The 26178-nt window shown below is 36.6% G+C and overlaps 1 protein-coding gene across 1 annotated transcript in view; it reads left to right on the plus strand.

Moving 5' to 3' along the window:
• LOC129247446 (uncharacterized) overlaps nt 1-26178 on the plus strand; it is a 311844-nt gene that overhangs the window by 210897 nt on the left and 74769 nt on the right. Inside the window, exon 12 of the mRNA XM_054886576.1 lies at nt 4083-4292. Coding sequence (XP_054742551.1) covers nt 4083-4292 — 210 coding nt within the window. The remainder of the gene's footprint in view (nt 1-4082; nt 4293-26178) is intronic.

Here is a 26178-nt window from a genome sequence, read left to right on the forward strand (position 1 = left end):
GCTTGCTTTAGCAGCCACAATGCAAGTAACGCGCTGACTTTTGTTTGTGCGGGAGTAAGGATTGGTAGGATACGGTTTTTGGGGTTGAGGAATGAAATTATGTTTTTTTTGTTTTTTTTTTAGAAACTAGGAAAATAGGTAAGTTGAGAAAAGTGCGAGGACCGTGCCTTACGTGGAAAGCTGGTTAGTGTAACTAAAATTCTTATATTTCGGGGCGCTTTGATTTGATTCACTATATTCTTTCATCACCATGAGGTAAGGTCAACGTCGTCGGTAGGTACCCATGTAAAACATATAAAAAAGTTAAAGTGGAGCCCCGGCCTAAGCTTCACACGGTTGCTATATTATATTTCTATTATGATTATCTTTATCACATAAAATAGGAACATTGAAAATAAATGGAAAGTGAAAGCATAAATTTCGTTAGTTGCTGGCATAATTCATGATTTATGTACCCTAATGGAATGTATACTGTATCTGCAGCTGTGCAGTATCTACTTGGTAGCCGCACACTTTCACTCATAAAAGGGTCACACGCCACTCTTTGCGGCAACCAAAGGCTAGCACGTGCTACTCGGCTCGAAACCAGGTTCCTTTTAAAATATACATATTTATAAGGTTTATATATTGTATGTGTATGCGCATATATGAGTGTATGTGTACGTTCGGATATCCCAACAAAAGAACCAGCAGTGAATTTGGAGCCAACAGCGTTTTACTTACTCCTGCACAAACCCTTTTCACCCTTTTCAATGCCACTTAGCGCAACGCAGCTACTCTCCTCCAAAAAAAAACAAAAAAAAAACAACACCAAAAACAACAAAATACACAACAGGCTACTCAACTATGCAGCTCACTCAAATTTACTTACTTGCAACCTTAGCTATGCCACAGCTCGCTTAGCTGGGTTAAACAGGCTAACGGTTCGTTGGTCGGCTGAGTAGTTGGCCTTCGTACTTTCGCTTTTTAGCCTCTAGCCTTGGCCGTAGTCGGAAAGAAAACTCATAAATTTTAATGCTTATTTCCGCTTCCTTAAATTTCAACTTTACTACGCAAACTCTGGCTTGTATTTATTTTATGAATTAATTTTTTTTTTTTAATTTTAAGGTAACAATAACAATAACAATAATAATGATATAGGATTTCAAGTAGAAACAGCACAATACGCCGCGCACTCTTGTGCTTTGTTTTTATAACAAACAGTGGACTCCAGTTATCAAGTTAAGAATTGAGCCTACTCAATTTTGGAAAAGAAGCACAAGCAAAAACACAGGAAACTATGTAATATACGAGGGCGGGTCATTAAGTCCGTGACTTTTTGTATTTCTGACCTCTTTACTGAAAAAGAAATACTGGTCCTGTCAACAGGCATCTGCCAGTTGACTCCTGTCAAAATTTGAACGTGCTGCGTCAGTTAGTTTGTGTTTTACAGCTACTTTTATCAGACTACCCAGTCATTTGAGGAGAAAATGGAAAAAACTGAATTTCGTGTGCTTATTAAGCCGATTCACCCTTAGAAACCTACTGTTTCGACTGTTGTTTGGTCTCTGGTGTGTGGTGATGGATCCATGTTTCGTCCACGGTTACAAAACGGCGCAAAAACTCCTCCGTATTGCGATTAACTAACGCCAAACCTTCCTCTGAAGTTGTTACACGATTGCGTTTGTGGTCGACTGTGAATTACTGGGTAGTCTGATAAAGGTAGCTGTAAAACACAAACCAACTGACGCAGCATGTTTAAATTTTGACAGGAGTCAATTGACAGATGCCTGTTGACAGGAGCAGTATTTCTTTTTCAGTAAAGAGGTCAGAAATACCAAAAGTTACGGACTTACTGACCCGCCCTCGTAATAAAATAAATATAGCAGAAGTGCTTACAATACCTACCAGTCTTGTTAAGTTTTTTCTTATATAAACTTAATGACTATTTATATTTTTCTACTAAAAAAACCATATAAATCCAAGCTTCAAACTATGCGCAAATTTAAGGATAAAAACATACAAGAAAAAATTCGCGAGGAAGTAAACATTGAAATTTAGTGCTGCAAAGTGCAAGTTTGAAGTGGGTGGAAAATCGCGTTGATGTTTAGCAATTTTTGTTTTCTTCCTGGCAGTTTCGTGCATTTTCCATTTAACGAATGCTCAATTTTTTTATATGATAGACAACACACACCGCCATATATAAAATTGTACACTACAATACAAACTTTTCTATAAATTCCGATTAAAAAGATTTATATTTTCATGGAAATTTGTAAAAAAAAAAATTAAGCGCCACAAAGTTTGCAACTTAGATTTATATGGCTTCTAGCAGTACAAAGTCTTTAAAAAAATATTAAAATGGAATTTAAAGTGTGGTTACGTCTCAAGGGCCGGTGTTGATATTGAATAAAATACAATATTTTTAGGAAATTATTATCATTTCTCTTTATTATGATAATATTGGCATGGCTCAATTACGTATGAAACAAAATATCGGCCAATTGACCGCCGCGGCCTCGGCGGCACACCTCCATCCGAGGTTCTATGCCGTTAATGTGCCGAATTATCTCATCCTTTAGCTCTTGAATTGTTGCTGGCTTATCGGCGTACACCTTTTCTTTCAAATAACCCCAAAGAAAGAAGTTCAACGGTGTCAAATCACATGACGTCGCAGCGACGTGAGATTATTCGACCATTAAATTTTTCGCGCAAAAGAGCCATTGTTTCGTTGGCTGCGTGACAAGTGGCACTGTCCTATTGAAACCACATATCGTCCACATCCATATCTTCCAATTCGGGCCATAAAAAGTTCGTTATCATCTCACGATAGCGAACACTATTCACAGTAACTGCCTGACCGGCCTCATTTTGGAAAAAATACGGCGCAATGATGCCGCCGGCCCATGAACCGCACCAAACAGTCACTCTTTGTGGGTGCATTGGTTTTTTGGCAATCACTCGCGGATTATCATTCGCCCAAATGCGGCAATTCGGCTTATTGACGAATCCACTGAGGTGAAAATGTGCCTCATCACTGAAGATGATTTTCTTCGAAAATTGGTCATTCACTGTTGCCATTTCCTGCCACCATTCTGACCATTGACGACGCTTGAAATGGTCAAGAGGCTTTAGTTATTGAGGCATTTATACCTTCTAAGCGTGTAAATGCAAGTCTCTATGCATAATATTCATCAACGACGAGCATGAGAGGTGCAATTGTTGGGCACGACGACGAGTTGAGATGGACGGCTCTTCAACCACACTATCGCGAACAGCAGCAATATTTTCTGCAGCACGAACTGTACGAGCATGCACAGGTGTTTTCGCATCTCCTACATTCCCGGTTTGCTCAAACTTTTGCAAAATTTTTCCGATTGTACGCACATTTGGACGATTAAATTGACTGAAAAAATCACGAAGTGCGCGATATGCATTTTGATTTGAAAGCCCGTTTTCATAATAACCCTGAATAACTTTAACGCGTCGCTCGATTGTGTATCTTTCCATAGTTCAAATTAAGTTAGTCTGAAATTGAAAAATGTCAAACGAAATGCAGAAAAAACTTGTCGTTTAGGTGTAGTTCACATTCAACATCGCCCCTTGAAATTTAACCACCCTCTACAAACATACAAACTTTTTTATAAATTCCAACTAAAACGATTTACGTTTTCATGGAAATTTGTAAAAAATAGTTTTAAGTTTCATAAAGTTTGTAACTTAGATTTATATGGTTTCTACAGTAGAATGCAGTACATCATCTTAAAAAAATTATTAAAATTGAATATAGTAAGAAGCAAATAAATAGTCAAAACTTTTCGCTTTGTTAGAGCTATGAAATATAAAAGACCAAAGAAGCGCTAAAATTGCAAAGTTCACACACAAAAACTACCGATTTCCATTACCCGATCAGATGCTTGTCCTCCTTTGAGCACGAAGGAGGACACTTAGTACTTCAACTTTTATTATTATTATTACCTATTAAATTTATAACAAATTAAAAACTTAGTATTATAATTACAGCAGAACTACAAAATTTCAGCCAGTCAAAAAACTTTTAAATCTGCATAAGTAATTTCTCACTTTTCTAATCTCTCTTACAGCCGCAACCTGTCTCGCCCACTCAACGTCCGCTCTTCGTGATCATCAGTTGTGTTTGCGGCCTACTCCAGTCCTGTTCGACTTTTCTCATACTTCTTCCCATTTGGTTTAACCGCAAATGTGCGATTACCTTTTTAAAAATGCAATTTTGCGTCTCCACATCGAGTATTATGATAATATTTCTGCTGGGGTTCCTGAAAATGTTACCAGTGGTAAGTGAAAATATTTTATAGAATTTGTATGCACATTTAACTATTTTTTACAAACAATGAAAAAGCATGAAAAAGCAATACAAAAGATGATGACATTTTTCAAAAAATGTAAGGGCGAAAGGAAACCAATACTAGGAAGGCATATGTTAGGATAGGTTTGGCAGCCGCATCCCACATAGAGACAGTGATGCCACTTAGACCACGAAATGGGTCTGAAAACCCCAAATTTGTTTGCACTCTCAAATGAAATTCTTTTCATAGCTTAGTTACTTTTTAATTATGTACCTGAGCACTTTGCGAAAAAGTGGAAAAATCGTTAAAATACTTATTGGAAGAAATACTTTGTTTGCTCATATATAGTAGAATTTCACGAGAAATATTTTTGTATACTATTTTAACCCATTAACTCGCTCAAAATTAATGTAATTTTAATTTAATCTCTTCTTTGGAGAAGTTAGAAAAATAGCGCATTTGGAAGGTAGCTAGAGGGTTAAAATGTTCTAGAAAATAATTTCTCGAAAATATTCAGTAGCGGTCTTCTCAGACAAAGTTTGTCTAGAGCGAAATTAAAGCTTGCAGAAATTAAAATGCCAAATAGGTTCACAGTTCTCCTTAAGATAAGCAACACTTTTTATTATTTCTTGCAAAGACATCTAAGTTACGTATGAACAAAGTTGCTAGCTGTGTCCTTAATTATATTTTTAGTGACCTATAAAAGGGTTTGCTTATTCTTAACTCTTTGCTCAGAATGAAAGATGAGTATTTTTTCATTTATTTATTTATTTATTTAGTGTCTAACAAAATTCATAACAGACATTTAAGATAAAAATTAAGAACTAAAACATAAATTATAAAATATAATATTAAAAAGTGTAGAAAAAATAAGATTATCAACATAAGAAACCATTACATTGATACTGCCAGAAAAGTACCTCTGTCACTTAATGGAAAGAGGCTAATCAAACGACAGCGGGATTCTCATGATGGTTTCGGGTCTGAGAAATTGAGTAAATGTAGTGCGAACCGCACAAACATTTTCTGAACCCTCTCCACTCGATTTATATGAACTGCATGATAAGGTCTCCAAATAAAAGAGGCAAATCATACGGCGGCCGCCGTAGCCGAATGGGTTGGTGCGTGATTACCATTCGGAATTCACAGAGAGGTCGTTGGTTCGAATCTCGGTGAAAGCAAAATTAATAAAAACATTTTTCTAATAGCGGTCGCCCCTCGGCAGGCAATGGCAAACCTCCGAGTGTATTTCTGCCATGAAAAAGCTCCTCATAAAAATATCTGCCGTTCGGAGTCGGCTTGAAACTGTAGGTCCCTCCATTTGTGGAATAACATCAAGGCGCACACTACAAATAGGAGGAGGAGCTCGGCTAAACACCTAACAGAAGTGTACGCGCCAATTATTTATTTATTTATTTAATCTAATTTGGACCGCACAAACGCAGAGAATAAAATCTTAAGAGTATATGTGTCAGTGAAGTGCGATGAGTGACGTCTAACAAAAGCGAGCATTGCAAGAGAATTGGAAACGGCATAATTTAGTTGCGTGATGAAATTAAACTTAGAATCAAAGAACAACCCTAAATCTTTTACCACATCAGACGAAGCAAGATATGTATAATTGATATGATAAGAGGGGGTTTTGAAGCTTAAAAAATATTATTTTATGACATTATTCAATATTAAGAAATAGACGATTCATAAGGTACCAGGAAAATAAATTATTCAACGCGGACTGTAGGACGGCTGAATCACTAGGGTTTCTTATTTCAGCGTACACTTTTAGATCATCAGGATAGAGAAGAAAATAAGCGAAGGAAAAACACGAACAAATATCATTAATCAAACAACACAAATAACAAAGGTCCTAAAATACTGCGCTGAGGTACACCAAAGGTAGAGATGTACTGTTTCGAAGAAACTCCATCTCAAACTTAAATAGGATCGAATCCAATCAAGGAAAGTTGAATGAAAACCGAGACAAGCCAATTTAGTTACAATACTTAAATATTACTTAAATATGGGTGATTTTATCAAAGGTTTTAGAGAAATCCGTGTATATCGCGTTAGTTTAGAAACCATTCTGGAATCCTTTGTGGCAATCATCAGAAAAAACAGATAAGTTAGATAACGTAGATCTTGCAACTAAAAAACCATGCGGTCTAGGATTAATTAGACGTTGAACGCTAAAATATAACTTGTCTTTAACAACGCACTCAAAAAGTTTTGATGCAGCAGATAATTTGGAAATTGGCCTGTAATTTGCAATATCGCTTTTATTACCGCTTTTGAAAATAGGAGTGACTGAAGTCAGTTTTCAATCATTGATAAATATTCCTTCGGCTAAAGATTTGTTAAAAATTAGTTTGAGAGGTTGCACCAAAGAGCGACAATTTTCAAACAAAGTTACAGAAAGCCCGTCTACATCCCTCAATGACATCATCATCTGATAGAACAAGTGAACCGAAGTCAACTAAAGAAGACACTTTCCCCAAGAAATTAAGGCGTATGGCTGCCAAGTGTTCTTCATGAGACACGAACTTAGATGAAAAGAAATCAGCAAATAAATTCGTTGCATCATTGCCAAAGCAGGCAGTTACGTCCGTATAAAAAACAGTATTAGGAATAGAAGAGGCCCTTTTAATCGATTTAATATATCAGCAAAATTTCTTCGGATTACTTTTTATATTAAACTCAAATTCGTGAACGTATTCCTTATACAAAGTCTTCTTTAAAGTACGAAACTTATTCCTGTGGAAGGTAAAAAAATAATAATAGCGAGTTTTGTTAGTTAATTTGAACTTCTTAAAAAAATTATTTCTCAAATTTTTTTGATGTTTAAGTTCTTTCGTGCACCAAGGAATCTTATAATTTACACGCTTAAAAATTGAAACAAGCTTAGAACAAAAATCTAGGACTAAAGTTTTAAATATCTTAAAGCATTCAGCAACTTCAATAATGGCTAGAGATTGAAATTGAAATTTGAAAAGGGCGAGCCAAGGAGCACCAGGAGATTTGGTGGCTCCTTAAACACTAAGGCTACAAAGCCCATTGTATTTAAAGCTCTGGAAAGGGGGGAAAGAGAAAAGTATCAGAGAAAGAGATAGGAAAGAATAGAGACAGAGATAGAGATAGTTAGTCCTGTGAGAATTTTCCAGATTCTTTGGCAAATCTGTAAATATCCTCCAGTTTTAGAGAACGAATATTACTCATTCTCATGGCATCGGAACCCAAAACTCGTGGCCGTGTTCTAGCAAAGGCAGGACACTCACAGAGAAAGTGCTCTGTGCTATCCGCCTCCTCCAAGCATGACAGGCACATTGGGTCCTCAATGATTCTAATGGTAGTCATATGCTGACCCCATGGGTTGTGTCCTGTAATAATCCCGACCATCAATCGAATGTCTTTCCTTCCAAGTTTTAGTAGAAAGTTTGACAGTTTTCTGTTCGGACTTGTCACAAAACACTTTGCAGTTCTGCAGCGTTCAATACCGGACCATCGCTCTTTATGTAGATTGCCTACATAATCGCTGATCCAATTCACGATTCCTGCGGAACTGATTCCGATTATTGGCTCTGGCCCCTGTGGGGCACCGGTGATCCACGGTTGCCCAATTCGTCGGCAATTTCGTTTTCTTGAACACCGGAGTGTCCCCGAACCCATATAAGTACAAGCCTGTCTTCCGACAGAAGTGAGCTTCTTCTTACATTCTTGAACAATCTTTGAGGTTTGCTTCGCGTTCTCCAGCGCCTTCAATGCAGCTTGACTGTCACTGAAAACTCCAATCCAGAGATACCTACTTCCCAATCAATTTTTTATTAAGAGTTTGGAAATCACACCCGACAAAATTAAAGGAAGGATGAGCACTTTCAGGACTGAATTCAAAAAATTCTAAAAATTCCAAGTCTAGCTTAAAAGGAATATGGTGAACATTATTCGGCGATATTGAAGACCAAGGCTGCGATACAACAGAACTAATGTTGTCGCTTAGAAAAATCAAATCTAATAAACGACTCAGACTATTAGTTAAGGGGGGACCCTCATTTATCGGGTCAAAAAAATCGATTTTTTGGAAATAATTTTAACCTATTCTACAACTATTTAAGAATATACTTTCAAAATTTCAAGTCGATATCTGTATTTTTGAAGGAGTGACAAAATTTTTAACAGGACGCGACGGGTGGCCTGATCGCCTGTATCCAAAACTTTAAACGCGTTTTTCTCGAAACATCATTTTTCGATTTTGTGTACACAATTGAGAACGCTGTATTGAACCAATCAGGCTTTACAATAGCTCATTTTAAAGATAATTAAATTGTTTTCAATGTGACATTAAGTGTTTTTTAAAAAAAAAAGATTTTCATATTTTTTTGTAATTTTAAAGTCAATTTTTATGCATGAAAAATCACTTTTAACATAAAACTGGGTAAAAAATATCAATTTCGACATTTTTTTTTTAAATCAAAATGTCACATCGAAGGTATTATCCTAAAGTTTTAAAAAAAATTTGGTTTTTTTATTTCAGAAAAAAATTCAGAGCGCTAGAATGTACACAGATAGAATGAGGTACCATGGACGAGGTGTATATTTCCATACTTAAAATGTTTTTTTTCTTCTCCGAAAATTTTTGTAGACAGTCAAGACATTTATTAAAGTACTTTATGAATTACAAAACGTTTGAAGTTATTTTACCTGAGAAAAAAATTCCCAAAAATGATGCATTTTTCGACCGTCTAAATGAGGGTCCCCCCGTAACCCATTAATCTGAGTTAGACCAATGCCCAGTAAATTATCAAAAAAATATGATTCTGTAAGACTATTGATATTTGAAGGCGTTAGGTATATGTTATTATCTAAATATAACCAATTTATATTGGTTGAAATAAAATTGAGACTTTTTAGAACTACAACTTTACTTAAATACGCCGTTTCATTAATAGATGTCACTTTTTCAAGAGGTACTTTTTGCCAGGTACTTATGCAAATTCGAAAACCAAGAAAATTCATAATGGCAGATGCATTGAATACATTTTTTCTCTAAGGTTTTTATACTTAAATAAAATAAACTATTTCTCTCGGTTCTCGAAAACGGCTTCTACGGCCGCTCACTATCGTCGTTAAACTCACTGCCAATGAGCTCTCTTTTGAACTGAGAAAGAAAGGTGGAAGTTACTGAAAGCTAAATCTGGAGTGTAGAGAGTTCATTCAAGCAATTCGAAGAGCACTTCTTGTATGGAAGCACTCGCCGCCTCATCTTTGTGTGGGGCTGGACTGTCTTCACGAAACCAGTATTTCGCTGGCAATTTATCCGTTTTTTCCTATAGTTTTCCGCAGCTTTCGTATTTCGCTTGCATCGTGTAAGCTTCCTTTAGCTGCCATATCATCAGTCTTTATAATGCCTTTGGCATTTCAAGAAACAGACGTCCCAATATTTCGCATACAGCTAGAAATATTGAAGTTCTCAGTGGTCCGAAGAAATAATTCAATTCAAATTTAATATTGTTTCATAAGAAGTTTTGTTGAATTCTGGCTCGACAAATACCTTCATTTACTTACAATCAAAATTTTAAGTTTAGAAGAATTTGCCTTCCCGCATTCAGAGCGATGACAAAACTTGAATGGATAATTACTGAAGTGAAGCCTAGATATTTGAGTATGACCCCGAGTCGTCTAAGTAGAAGCGAGTGGAAAATTGAAAGTATGTCCAACGAAAAGGAGGGTAGGTAGGTAGGTAAGATGGCAAGAGTACCCCAGGTACACTTCAAGTAGCACTTACGTGCCGTTTTCATAGCATAATATGGACCACTACCTGTGAAAAGATTTAGGGAAGAGAAAACCCGTCTACAGCCATCCAGTGCTGTTGATGTAGTGGAGGAGGGAAAAGGGATCGAGGTTGGAGAATTTCATCAAGTCATCCCCAAAGGGGACGCTGAGGAATCTCAAGCGCCTAGCCGCCAGAGCCGGACATCTGCAGAGAAAGTGTTCCACAGTCTCTTTCTCTGCAGGATTCCCACAGCTTCTGCAATGGGGGTTGTACGGAATTCCAAGCTTCTCTGCATGTGTGCCGATCACCCAGTGACCAGTGAACACCGCAATGAGTTTGGAAATTGAATGGCAGGGGATTCCCATCACCTTAAGCGAGGGAGCGAGACACTGGAAATTCTCTTTTCATGTTTCATTCACGGTCACACGGGCAAAATTGGGGGCATTGGGAAATTAGAATTCAACGTAAGCATTTCCCCCAACTTTTATAATTATGCCTACTTTACTAGCAAAAATAATCCTGCGTTTCCCAATCAGCACTCTGATGTTTGACATCGTTGATTTCTTCCGTTTGATTGAAAACCAACACAGAACTCAGACCTTTCTCCCACAAAAGAAGAAAACAAATGAAGCAACTGTCAAAAATTGCTTTATGATTGGAAATACGAATACGAGGCACAAAGCGTGTCGTCAGAACGGGAGACAAATACCCTTCTCTCTTCCGCGGTTGTCCTTCTCCCCCTTCCAAATGTTTCCCTGTGTAAATGGGCACAGAGAGAATGGTTAGATATTATCCCATGATAAGGCTTCGGTCCATTCCTCGCACATTGTGAGAGAGCGCTTAACCGCAAAAGCATTGCCTCCTTAATCTACAAGTACAGCCACCATAAATTTTCATTTCTCAAAATGAAGTTAGAAGATCATGACATGAGAAGATTATCACGGCGGTGTAGAGGAAATGAAGAAATGTGTTACAGACTTAACTTCGAGGAGATGTCAATCGCTGTGAAATAATATGAAAATCTGATCGTTAAATATTCATAAATATTTCGTTTAAATACAAGTGCATCCTTCTTCTCTGCTAATACCACAGGCTTACAAATAATGAATGATATTTTTACCCAAGTGTTTGCAAACTGAGCAACTGATTTTACTTCGCAATTGGGCTATCTGTTTCTTGGGTTTATTTGGCTGTAAATTTGTGTATTTGGTAAACAAAAGAAATCTCATATTTCTCACTTATACAGAGTTTGCTTGCGTCTGACTTTCACAAGTCAGTAGTGGCCTATCAAACACCCGTAACTAACTTAATAGCCGAAATCACGCCATTATACTGCCCCACATCGTGTTCTAATCTATTTTGCAACATTTCCATAACATTTGCCAAATGTTCATACCTGTTCATAAATAATTCCCTATCAATAAAAAAGATACTGTCACCACTTAACTATGTATGCCGTTCGTTCCCTCTGTATTTGAATTTCATTTGCATTTTTATTATTCAATGTGGAGTGACTCCTCTATGCATAAGCATTTTTATGCAAATTCGTAAACTGTGAACAGATATGGCATTAATTGGAAATGAAGTCAATGTGTCAGAAAATGACTTCAGTTACACATTTGATTTGAAATAGTAATTGAAAGTTGTTAGTTGATGCATTTGCAATAATTTTCAAGCCGATAATTGTGTAAATAAATAAATAACCGGAATATCGATGAGTAGGCATGTACTGCAGCAGGTACTTATGTATGTGTGTACTTTGTGTGACTTATGGCAAAATGTTTTCAATTGATTGGAAATTCATTTTGAAAAATTATCGTTTGCTATCGTCAAATCTGCCTGCATTGCCAAATTTTTGCATAAATTCTCTGTGAATGCCAAATGTGGGAAAAATAGAATGAAACGATTTTAAGCCTTTGAGCAGGTAGGTGGAACGTCGGTCCAAATTGCTAGCATTTGATAACTCTCGGTTCGATTAATTACACTTTGAGTTTATTTAAGCGAATTTTTTGATCCACCAAAAACATTTTTTTTTTGGTTTATTTCGTATCGAAAGCAAGCCTGTCACCTAATGCCATCATTTTTCGAACATTCACATATTTTAGCTTCCTCACAAGCACGTTGAGCTTGTTGAAACCAAGCACATGAAACCGCGACAGAGTTGTTCATATATCAAAGGCAATGTACACGAAATTTATGTTGTACACGAGATTCGTCAGAGAGGAACGAACGGAAAATAAGAGGTTTCATATCGACGTCAGATTGCGTTCGCGTGTATCGAGGAGATTAAAACGTAGATGTGCAGGTAACATTTCCCTGATTTGGGTTTTAGCACATAGAAACATAGAGGGTACTGAAATTACTGATGAACTTGCCCGGAAGTGGTCAACTGAATTGGTATCAGAGAACTCCTTATGACCCGGTCATTGGCATCTCCCTAACTGTTGTTAAAGGGGAATTGCACAAATTATTTCTCAGGAAAGCGCAGAAAAGATGGGGCTCCATATCTGCGTGTCCTATTTCGGAAACCTTATGGCGCCAGTACAATACACGGAGGACTCAGAAAGTCCTAAGAACTCCTTGCCAAGAGCACACTAAAATAAGGTACTTATTCCGCATAAATCTTCGCATAAGTCGACGTGATTACTGAAACTAAAACTGGTCACCAAAAAACTGCTTATCAGAACTCATTTTTAGTCGATTGTGGCCACAATTCGCGAGAATTTTGTTCACAGAGCTATACAGGGTTACCAGAAAAATTGGGCATAAATGGTTTTTAAATAATTTTCAGAATAGTTTTCATAATATTTTTTTGTTTATCGATGTGAAGTAATACATACTTAGTGAGAAATCGTGAATGGAAAACTGCTATTAGTTAAAATCTTCTCGATAACTCTCACAGCAGATTTGGAACCCTGACACTACAACTTTAAATAACAAAGAGTTAAAATATTTCGAAAAAGGTTTGCGAATATTCAGTGTTCGCAGCTTAACGCGTTATTGAATTTCTAAGAATCCTCTACGGAAGCAATACATACAATCAATCAAGCAAAATATTTCATAATGCTTTCGTGTGTGCACACATACATACATATGTCAATATAGTTTACATATTTGCATTTTCCATCCAACACAATACTTCATGTTCAATCACGTAATACTGAATTCGATGCACAAATAAATCAAAGCCAATTTACTAAAACAGTTGACCACAATCACCAGCAAATGCAAAATAAATTATTTCCTGGCAGAACTAACCGCTTCTACTCGCACATGCATCGCAATTTAATCGATTACGCAGCTCGCAGACAAGGGCCTGCAATCTGTTGGTTGAACAGTCGCAATTAGCGCTTACCAAATCATTCACACAACCACAATGGCAATCACAATTACAATAATACAAATTTAATAAACTCGTTTTCCATTACAATTTGAATGTTGATGATAAGTATTCGGTGACGCTAATAGGTAAATAGATAGTTGTGGCAAGTATCAGCGATGGGAATTTTATAAAAGAAAGGGCACACAAAATGGTAAGTGAAACTGCGACTGCGAAGCACTAAAAGCTAAATGAGTGCGATATTATTATTCATTGGCAAAGTGTTGAGAATAATGCACTTACCTGCATGCGCAAAAGTACTTTTACTCTGCTTAATCTTTATGCAATTAAATATGAAGAGCGGATATTGTGTAATGGGTAATGGATAACGGATAGGGGATAATGGATAGTGGATAATGGATAATGGATAACGGACAATGGATAATGGATTATGGATAATAGATAATGGATAATGGCTAATGGCTAATGGATAATGTATAATGGATAATGGATAATAGATACTGGATAATGAATAATGGGTAATGGATAACGGATAGTGGATAATGGATAATGTATAATGGATAATGGACAATGGATAATGGATTATGGATAATAGATAATGGATAATGGGTAATGGATAACGTATAGTGGATAATGGATAACGGATAATGGATAATGGATAATAGATAATGGATAATGTATAATGGATAATGGATTATGGATAATGGATAATGTATAATGGATTATGGATAATAGATACTGGATAATGGATAATGGGTAATGGATAACGGATAGTGGATAATGGATAATGGATAATGGATAATGGATAATGGATTATGGATAATGGATAATGTATAATGGATAACAGATAATGGATAACGGCTAATGGATAATGAATTATTAGAGATAGATAATGGGAAATAGAAGATGGAATAGAAACTTAAATTCCATCCGACAAAGTTCAACAAGTCCTTCAGTTTCCCTCTGATTTGCTTGAAATTTTGGCACAATTACGGATCGTTGAGCTAAGGGATAAGGAATGAGGGACTAAGGGGTTAGTAAATCATGGTAAATGGAGGATTCATATAATGGATAATAGATAATGGATAATGGATAACAGATAATGCACTACAGATATTGGATAAAGTGTAAGGGATGATTGGTGATGGATCTATAACGGATAATGGATAATAGATAATGAAAAATTGCCAGTGGAAAATAGAAAGTAGAAAATGGATTATGGATAGTGAAAATAACTTAATAGATAATTGATAAAGGGTAAAGGGTAATGGATAACGAATAATGCACCCGGGATCCGTGGGTAATAAATAATAGGTAATAGATAATGCATTATAGATATTGGATAAAGATTAATGGGCAACGGTTAAAGGATAATGTATGATTCATGATAGATCTATAACGGGTAATGTATACTAGATGATGCATAACAGATAATGGATAAAGGATGATGGGCAAGGGATAAAAAATAATGGATAACTGGGTGATGGATCTATAACGGATAATGGATAATGGATAATGAGAAATTGACTTTGGCGAATAGAAAATGAATAATGGATAATGAAAATATGGCAATAGATAATTGATAAGGGATAATAGGGTAAGGGGTAGTGGATAATGGATAACGGATGTATAACAGATAATGCGTAGTATATTATGCATAATAGAGAATAGATATTGCATAGCTGATAATGGGTGACGGATAATGGATAATAAATAATGGATACCGGATAGTGGATAAAGAATAAAGAATAATGAATACTGTACAGTTTGAGTAATGCATAATAGATTTTTGTTTTTTGTCTAGAGACTAGCAAGTACATCACTCAGACACAATTAAGTGCATTGTACTGCACTCGGGCTCCCTGAGTAATAGATAATGCATTATATTGTATATATTGGATAAAGAATAATGGGCAACGGATAAAGGATAATGTATGATTGGTGATGCATCCATAATGGATTATGTATAATAGATGATGCATAATGGACAATGGATAATGGGCAAGGGATAAAGAATAATGGATACTATGTGATAGATGGATACGTTATGAAGGGATATGCTGTGAATATATTAAGGGGCTGCCGAGATATAGGGGCTTAAAATTTGATTTTCTTTGTGGAGGAACTTTTTTTTTTTAATTGTAGAACAAATACTCAGCGGTCTTCAATTTTTCAAGGAATGTGCGGTAAAAGAAGGAAAACTAATATATAATTCAAACATTTATTTAGTAAAAACCAAAAATTTTCAAATTGGAATTTTGAAGGATTTTCCCCATATTATTCATATTTCGATATTTTTGATATTTTTTAATCAGTTTTAATCAAAGCTTGGCATTTTTTTCTGAAAATGATGAAAAATACATTTAAGTCTTTAATTCAATGATAAAACTTTGTGCAGTTAAACTGCTATTTATTATTTTATAGGAAATATTCCACGCTTTCATTTCAATACAATTAGGAAAATCAAAAATGAAAAAATTAAAAAAAAGAGTTACAAAACATTTCCTCCACCCCTTTTTTAAGAGCTTGAGATCTTAAAGTGATACTACAAAACAGAAATATTGTTGGAATTAATTTGTTTTATTATAATTTTGTAGATATTTTCATGGGATTTATTTTTTTAATATGATATCTGGCATATATCTGCAGCAACTACGATGGTCCATTCGATCAGTCCAACTTTTAACTGATTTTTCCACTAAATCTGAATAATAAATCTAAACGCGCCCCAATCAGGAGAACTGCGACGTAAGCGATGGTCATTTGGCTACAATTCTTGCACGTAAGCCAAGATCCTTCGAGGAATTTTCCAGTCGAAGCACAAAGGATAACAAGTTGAGAACGACGACGAATCGACATTTCCGCGTCTTCTTCACCACTTAGTTTTATGAAATTCGCAAACAGTTTTATTTTGTTTTTTTTTTTTCAAAGTAAATTTCCACGATTTGGAAGCATTTTGCTGGCGTTAAACAATTCATGAGGGCTTGGCAAGCCTTCCTGAACGGAAATGTAATGAAACAGAAATGTCAACACAACTGTGCCATTCTCAGCTGTAAAACCATAGTAATCGATATCAATAGTTCTCAAGCAACTAAAAAGGGCCTGATAAATGCAATGAAATCTTAGGCGGATGCACCTAACTTTTTCTGGTCCATATTTGACTTGGATATGGGACGTCAGTAGCAATAAGCGAGGACAAGATAAAGTATCTCCATCTGCCATCACATAAACAGTTAACGCTTTCAATGTCATTCCACTCATTTTACAACTGAAATTAAACCAAACTCTTTGGAAATTTTCGTGCTGAATAAAAAGAATTCCTATGGGCATATTTGCTTGCGGCGAATGTCGCCTTTAATTTCATTAAGTTTTCTTATACACCAACCGTTATTGTCTCAATTCAAATTATTTTTACTTTTATTTATATAATTGGCCTTTAGCTACTCATTTTTTGATATTTATTTGGGTCTTTTCAATTAAAATATATAGTTTTTTTTAATTCAATTTGAATTTGTTTTTTCGTCCCTAATCTGTGAATTTTGCAATTCACTTCAGCGCACTTTGCTTACTTCAAAGCTCAAATTCCACTTAACTTTTTACTACAACAACAACAAGCGCGCGAGTATAGTTGGCATTACCGCTTAACTGGCCACTTTTGTCATCAGAAGAAAGCCTTAAGTAACGACAAAGGCCACAATTGCAGATAAATACAAACAAAAGTTTCAAAAATCTTAGCTTTTATTTACATATTTATTTTTCTTTGTTTATGGTTTTTGTGGGATAAAAAGTTCTGAGTTTTGAGTATTGTTGTTTTTCAATTCGTATTCTCATGCAAATTCCCCTACGCAAACAATCAACCAAGCACCACCCCGACTGTCTCACTGGGAGTGCACACGCGAAACAGCCAGAAATATATGCATACACACACACATTCATACGGCGATGATGTCGCATAAACTCTTCCGCGCCCAAAAATATATACCCATGAACTTGCCAGCCGCCATCGGTTTTAAATTTTACAAGCATCGGGAATATGATTGTTGATTCACAAAAATTTATTCCATTTCTGGTTATACTTTTTTTTTTTTTTTGATAAATAGTAAGGGCACAGCCAACCAATCGGCCAGCCAGCCAACCAAGCAGCATTTTCCAAGAGCCAGCATCAAAGCGCCGCCAACTTTTTGTCACTGCGGGGAATTTTATTTGCTTTTCATTTCTGCTTGTTGTCGTTTGTTATTAATTTGAAATTCAACTCATGCGTCCAGTCTCTTCCCACAACGCATCCACACAACCAAAAGCACTTAACATTTTGCTGGGCACTCTGAACCAAACATTTATTTGATATATTTATTGTTGTATGCTGACATAGCGGTTTTCTTATATTCATGTATTTTTTCATATATATTTTAATATAGTGATACTTTTACGTACTCATATTGACGGGTGAAGCATGAAACTGGTGAATTGGGAATGTTATGATAACTTAAAGTTTCCTTTGTTGTCTTTACCTTTTCGTAGAGATCTTAGGAATTAAAACTTAGTGCTACTCAAAGCACGTTTTTTAGAGATTTCTCATGAAAATCTAAACCGTATTTAGTAATTTTTTTGCACATCATTTGCACCAACGGTTAAGAAGCTTGAATTGATTTTGCCCAAATTCGAATAAACAAACTTCCTTCCCAAACCAAAAAAACGCAAAACTCTCGGAACAAAGTATTTAACCACACCGATAGTTAACTGCATACGAGATATGTTCAAAAAGTATCACGAATTTTGAATTTTCGTATATTCGATTTTTCGTGGCGATATGTTGGTCCTCATTTCTCTCACTCCTGCCGCCGAGTTCGACCATTTTGAATGTTCAGTTAATTGTTGACAGCTGCTTGGCTTGCACGTGTTTCAGCTCGTCTTCTTTTTACCTATTCAAAAAGATGGATCAAAGAACCTGTATCAAATTTTGTGTGAAAAACGAAATTAAGTGCGCGGATGCATTCCGAATGTTGACTGTGTCATACGAAGAAGCTACTTTGGACCAAAGCAACGTTTATCGATGGTACAAAATGTTCTCAGAAGTCCGAGAGGAAGTGAACGACGAAAAGCGTGCCGAACGCCCGAGCACTTCAACAACAGATGAACAAATTTATGAAGTGAAGAAAATGGTATTGGTTGAATCACCGTTAGAGAAGTTCCTGAGGACCTAGACATATCGACTGACTCGTGCCATTCCATTTTTTTCAATGATTTGGACATGAGACGGGTCGTCGCAAAATTCGTACCAAAACTGCTCAATTTCGACCAAAAGCAGCATCGCATGAACATCGCTAATATGATGTTGTACTCTGTCCGCAACGACCCAAATTTGCTCTAGAGGGTCATAACTGGTGACTGGTGGGGAATTGTGGGTTTATGGTTGTGACGTGGAAACCAAAGCTCAATCATCTCAATCGAAGCTGCCGCACGAGCCAAGACCGAAAAGCGCGCCAAGTTCGGTCGAATGTAAAAGTTTTGCTTACTGTTTTCTTCGATTGCAGGGACGTCGTGCATCATGAGTTCTTGCCATAAGGTAAAACGGTCAAGTCTGCTTAGTGACAGGAGGAACTGCGACAGTCGGTCGGACATGAAAGATAAGATCATTTTTGTCCATCAGCTCGTCTATGAGTTAGAGTAACCCGTTTGCTAACCATGGCTTTAATGGCTGCAGAACGGTGTGGCAGAATGGGCTCCGGGCCAAGGAAGTTGGCCTCAGAAGCCATTCTGGCTAAAAAGTCAGAGATCTCGGTTATGTCTGGCGACATAGTTCAGCCTGGATTTACACTACTCGACTGCCCTTGAAGTGGTTGAAGGGCTGCTTAAGGCCATGGCCGCAGCTTTGCTGTCACTACAGATACACAAAGATCTGCCTCTCAATCTGTTTCCCAAAACAAATTTCATCGCTTCTTGAACAGCATACACCTCCGCCTGAAACACAGATGCATGCATTCCAAGAGCGAAGTGTAATTTTGTCCCGCTTGAATCCACGTAGACACCAGAGCCGGACCCGCTCTCAATGCTGGAGCCATCCGTAAAAATGCGAGAACAATGTTTGTCGGGCTCATTTTCTGAGTTTGACCAAAACTGAGCCTCTGGCAGCACACTGTATCTCTTTTCAAACACGACTCTGGATGACATGGAGCCAAGGGGAATGGCGAGGATCATTGGATTGAAGTCCATGCCTACTCTAATGTCCAATGTTGGTAAGGGGTCGTACACTTCCCATTGTGTTTCATCCTACAGATGGCCTTCAAAGTTTCTCCTTGTATGAAAAAATCAAGTGGTGGCAGACAAACCAGAGTATCTAACGCCGGGCCTGAAGTAGTCGGGGAAAAGCTCCGGTGCAACAGATGGCCACAGTGCGCTGTAGTTTCGATAAGGTCCTCCTGACTCTCGCAAGAGAGAAAGTGTACTCATCCAGACCACTGATGGATATGTGATAATAGGTCTTATTATAGCCGTGTAGATCCATAGGACCTTGCTCACGTTTTCTCAAAAACACCCTTCCACTACCAGAAGCTAGCTTTGGATGTCTCTGTTTCAACGTGTGACTTCCAAAGAAGTTTACTATCGAGGATTAATGAAGGTATTTGATTTCTTGGGATAGCTGGATTGTGACTGTTTTTAGCTTAGGCAGAACGAGTCCATCAAGCTTCCTCCTTCTGTTAAAGATCAGAATACCAATTTTAGTGGAGGTTGCCAATAGCCCATTCGCACAGCACCAAGTGTCAATCATATCCAGAGTTTTCTGCACTCTCCTTCAGATGTTCAAAAGCGAAGGACCTGTTACCAAACAGACAACGTCGGCTGCATATGCTTGTGCGTAGACTTCCGAATCGTTTAAGGTGGTGAGCAGAGGATCGATCACCATGCCCCAGAGCAATGGAGACAGCACACCGCCTAGGGGACAACCTCTATTAACCCCGGATGACACCAGCAGTTCTTCCTCTGCTCACACCGTGACTATTCTTTTGGCCGGCATCGAACGAACCCAATTCACTAGCATCCCTAGCAACTTATTATACTCAAGGTTACAAATAAACCGAATTTTCAAGAATTTTCGACAATGTCCAAAATAATTGAATCACTGACATGGACTCGCTCTGATACTGGACTCGATTAGATAATTTATTTGGTCTTTTAAAAAAAAGAACCTTTTTAATATTAAAAAAGTTGAGGTGCTTGGCGCGTAGTCCTAGCGAAGCTGTAGGTCTTAAATATTAATATGAATTAAATTTTCAGCTTTAGACCAACTGATTAGTTTCGCTAAAAGGCTAAAAGTATACACCGAATTAAAAGTTCTCCAGCTCAAATATGCCACAACTGCTGCAGCCACATATTTACATACATATTTATTATGGTAGGTATATTAATATGTCCGATATTTCATTTTAAAAACTTTAGCCCCTTCTCCCAAACTTAGTGCCAAGTATTGTGTCAGCAAACTTTTTCATTTCCATGGTTGCACAAGAAAAAAAAAACTACTAATTCACCAATGTTGATCTTTTCTTTGTAAATACTGTAATCATAAACTCGGCAAAAAGTTAGAAGGATTTTAAGTTTGTTGCACCAGAAAATCCAAAAGTATTTTAGCTTATCACTTCACGTCAACAAGACGCTTTTAAGCCACTGGGAGTGCAAGTGAACAAACACATAAATATAAATTCACATACAAGCAAGCATACATACACACACAAAATATGTAGCAAAAACGCAAACGTTTGTTGACAACTACCCTAACGCCAATACACACACACACATCCACACACACTCAAAGCAACAGCAACAATGACAAAGTTGTAGAAATTAAAATTTTTATGCAGCCAAAGCTGATGGGCTTAAAGTCCCCAAACAGAAACTGAAAACTGAAGCACACCTTTCGAGAACAGCAGGGTTTAATAATAATTTTATCCTCTGCAATAATCCAACTTCATTCCACACGTCCCTTTGCACAGTCAACAACACGTCAGTCTTAAGTCCGATGAGATTGGTGTGTGTGTGTATGTGTATGGATGTGTGTGTGTGTGTGTAAAAGTGAATAAGTAAAATAAGCGAATGAAAATCTTTGTGATTATGACTCGTACTTTTGTCCGCGTTAAGTCGGGAATTGTTTTAAGCTTTTTATCTGTCTGAGTCTCTTTCCTCGTATCTTTTTCAAAACAATTGCAATTTTTGATTGTGAAGTAGAAAGAATTTTAAAATGCATGCGCGCATAGATGAAGAAACGCAAGTCGCTGCAATACAACAGAATGGATATCTAATTTATCCATATGAATTCAAGTAGCGAAGTATATCACCGGTAAATAAAAAATTGGGTTTTCTTAAGCGTCAGTAAAGAGCGCTTAATCTTACACAAAACAAAAGGAAATTAAGGGTATTAATATTGAAAAATATAAAAGTAAAAAATAAAAGTGCCCTTTACTCACTCTTTTAGTAACGGCTTTGCGTAGTGAGCAATTATTATATCCTCATACTTTAAAGAAGTCCGAGAGCCAAAGAAATATCAAGAAAAATTGTATTATTATTATTATTTATTTACTTTTTAAAATATAATTAAAATTACTATCTAGATTACCCTAATGTAATCCCACTCCCTGTCAGAACTATCGATTTAGTCAAATGATAGTAAATATGTATTATATATATATTTTTTTGTTTTTGCTGCAGTTTGCGTTGCTGCAAAAGTTGTACATTGATTCTTTGTAGAATAGTTGGCCGCAAATAAATAAGAAAAAGACAAAGGAATTGTTTAGTCTTTCAAGAGAGGATATCTCGAAGATCGTGACTTGTGTCACCGGTCATTTGCTATTTGCTAGGCTTTCGCTGAGACTAGAAGTTTTTTCCCATGAATATTGCAGAAGTTGTAGAGATGAAGAAGAGGAAGCAAGAGTTGAGCACTTCCTTTGCAATTGTCTAGCCTTAGCTGAAATCAGAGCAGGTTTTCTAGGTAAATATTTATTCAATGCTCTTACGGAACTGTCTGGCGTGGGAATAGGACCAATTCTGCGCTTCATAAGAGCCACAAACCATCGGTTCATCGAAGTAGTGGTCGAGGTTGGGCAATGAGATGGCGAAGCGGTAGATATTTACTTATTTGTATTCGTGTTGAAAGAGATAAAAATTGATGCCCAGCAGAGGCTTTAGGGGAGCAGCCTGGTTTAGTTATATATTTATTGTTATATATTTTAAACAGTATGCTCAAATTTTTTCATTAAAATATATGTCATATTATGCCTAGTACGAGCATTTTGCCGTGGCGCCTCGAGTTTGCATGTGTTGTGCGGCGGGAAAGATGCAGGTCACAATTTTTATCTGAAACCAAAAGCCCAACAAGTTTTTATTTTCGTATAGTATAGCTTCTAGTTAAACCAAGAAAATTAAGCAAAAAGTGAGAAATTCAAAAATTTTTCGCTCACAATTTCTTCTGTAACTCCGAAAATATTTTGAATTTGCTTCTGAAGTTTTTAGGACACATTCTTTGATATTATTATTATTATTATTATATGTAGATGTGAGTACCTCTCATTTTTCTTCTAAGGCATTGTCTCACACATATTTCAATGGCATGTATTTCTGCCTGGAATATTGTTGGGTAGATTCCATCGGAATCGATTTTTTGAATTTGGGCCCATTGATTCCTGCCCCTGTTCTACCATTTTCCAATTTGGACCCATCAGTAAACCATAGCTGGGAGCCAGGTTTGAAAGTGATAGAGTTAGTTCTCCAGTCTGTTCGTTCATTGATTATAACTTGAAAGTTCCTGAAGAGTATTGGTTTGGGTGATAGTATATCATCCCTATGAAGAATGGGACTATGTAGGAAGTCTTCTAAGATCTTTAAATGTCCTTTCATATCCCCACTTTTAAGTTCAGATATACCTTTTAATCTTAAGGCACTCGAGCGAGCTTCCCTTTCAATTAGAATTGGAAGCGGTGGTATGCTCAGGAGCACACCCAATGCATCCGTGGGACATGTTTTCATAGCCCCTGTAATACCAACACATACCAGGCTATGCAGTTTGCTTAATTCGTTTGCTGCCTTTCTTTGCTTGACCTTGGGCCACCATGCTAAGGATGGATAAGTGACTATGGGTTTCACAACTGTGGTGAATGTCCAGAAGGTCATTCTAGGGTTTAGTCCCCATGTCTTACCAAAAAGCCTTGTACAGGCTTCTTGGATAGTTTGGGAAGACATTTATGCAAAAAAAAATAGATTTTTTGAAACCTCTAAAGCGGGCTCCCCCCTTAATGCTGATTCGGGAACAAGGCTGTTGACAGTCAAGTACATCTATTATGTGGAACTCGAAACGGTACGGTAGATGGACAGCGAGACTAATACCCGATCTAAAAAAGTGGGTAGAAAGAAAGCACGGTGTGGTTAACTAATACCTCACACAGTTTTTTTCCGGGCATGGTTCCTTTCGCAAGTATTTGTGGTGAATGGGAAAAGTGAGCCTACCAAACTGCATATTTGGAGATACTGAGTATGATGATGCGGAGCACACCTTCTGTAAATGCGAGAGCTATGCAACGAGCTATTGGTGTATTTAAACCTGCAGAAATTATCGAGAAAATGATGATAAACGAAGGAAAATGGAGTGCCGTCGCAAATTGCGTGGAGGATATTATCCGAAAAAAGAAGCGTGAAATGGAAAGTTATGCTGAGGCGCATTGAGCATAGGTTTCTCTAAACAGGCGACCCTGGACGCAGGGTGAGTAAGTGTCTTTCGTAGGACGCCGTCTTGGCCCTCTACCTCGAAGCATTGCGGAAGCAGTCCCGGGGTGGAGGTAAAAATCCAAGAGAAGAGGAGGGGCATTTTTAGTGGAATCACCACACACGTAGTAACGACGGTTACTTTATGGCGCGAAGGCATTTTTAACCCAACCTCACCGGCAAAAAAAAAAATTATCTGGATAGAACTTTTTTCTAAAGACAATAGTGTAAGTCGAGGCATATAAAATGTGCATCAATGAAAACAATGAAGACAGTGGATGGGTTGTTGTTTTTATTCCTGTAACAGTTTAAAAAGTTCTGGGTAGAATGAAGGCGTATCAGTCAGTTTCTTCAATATTTGCTAAATAATTAATGAAAGTAATATAAAATTGTAATTATGTATATTTACAGTCCCAACGGACACCTCCCATAACGGACACTTTTTTCAGTGCATAACACATAACAACAACAACAACAACAACAACAACAACAACAACAACAACATAACCCCATAACACAAATCCTTAAGATTTCTTTTAATATTTTCCTCTTGAGTGGACAGGACTCCCATAACACATTATTAACTTGTTCACACTTTTCTCATATTTAAGCAGACACTTTCCATAAGCGGACATATTTTTCAGTGTCTTAGGTGTCTGCTTAGAAGAGAGTACACTGTAAATAAATTCTGTTGAAGTGGGAGTCCTTGTCCACATATAAAAATGGAACCTTCCCGTATAGCAGAATCGACTCTACTACTTAAGACTGCTGTAGTGCAGGAATTCAAATACTAAAACTTACCTACAGCAGAAGCAAACATTCGCGAGACTACAAATCGATGGCATGTCATCGGTACAGTAGCTACCAAATGGAAATTTTTACCAAATAAGCGATTCCATGTCAAGTGATACAAGTATTTTGGATATGGTATTATTTTTTTCAACAAAATTAGTTTACTTTCAGGTCTAATTATAGTAAAAAGTAAATTAGTTGACGCTTGAGTATAGAAGGAAAGTAAACTGAAAAAAAAGTATTAAAAAAATATATATAATTTTTCCATTTATTCAACGCTGACAATTTTTGATATGAAGTGTCTTAAATTCAAATATCTTTGGTTCTTTTTAACATTAAAAAAATTGTTTTTGAAGATAAAATATATTTTGGAATAAATTAAATAATATTCTTTTAATTTTTGGAAATTTTTTGTCGGTAATTTTTCCAAAACACCCCCCATTTCCAGATCTTTTTTTTTCTTAATTTTTAATTTAGAGCTAAGATTCTGCTCAGTAATCCCTGAATGTTTAACAGTGTAATTCCCTTAACTTTTCTAATCAAAAATAAAAGAAAACTGACTGCGAAAGGGAAATTGTTTTTAGCTGTCACAGGAGAAATCACAGGAGTTAACCGGTGCACGCAGGGGGATTGGAGATGTTCGAAGAATTTGATAAAATTCAATTGTATTTTTTAAAGCGAGTTTTTCATCTGTCCACAATTACGCCATCTTATTGTATTTTCTTAGAAACAGACAGCCCAAATTGTCATTTATGTACATTGCAACTTCACTTTAGACACATTTTTAAAACATTATTTGCTTATGACGCTACGAGATTGCCACACAAACTTTCGAAAGTTATCGTTAAGAGACAAATTTGTTTGGTCAAAAGCAATTCAAAGTTTACGGAGAAAGCTGAACATTGAGTGGAGCTTTCAAATTCAAAATAGAGGAAAGTGATTTATTTATTTTTTATTTTTACAAAATTTAGATAGGAAAAATAAACAGGCATTGCTAGAAAGTGAGGGTATACCTATCTATAAAGAATAAGATCACAATACCCGTTAAAAGTTTTTAAATGTTAACAATGAAAATTATAAAATAATGAGGATTTTGAAGACCAAGAGTGATCTTAGAGGACATCTTTGACATCTTGAAAGACACAGAAACTTAAACTGCAACTTTTTAAGCTGAATGAATTGGAAAACTTAAATAATTTTTTAGGAAGATGCCCAATTTAAAAAACACCGATACG

This window comes from Anastrepha obliqua, chromosome 5 (genome assembly GCF_027943255.1).
Source record: "Anastrepha obliqua isolate idAnaObli1 chromosome 5, idAnaObli1_1.0, whole genome shotgun sequence".
Classification (NCBI taxonomy): Eukaryota; Metazoa; Arthropoda; class Insecta; order Diptera; family Tephritidae; genus Anastrepha; species Anastrepha obliqua.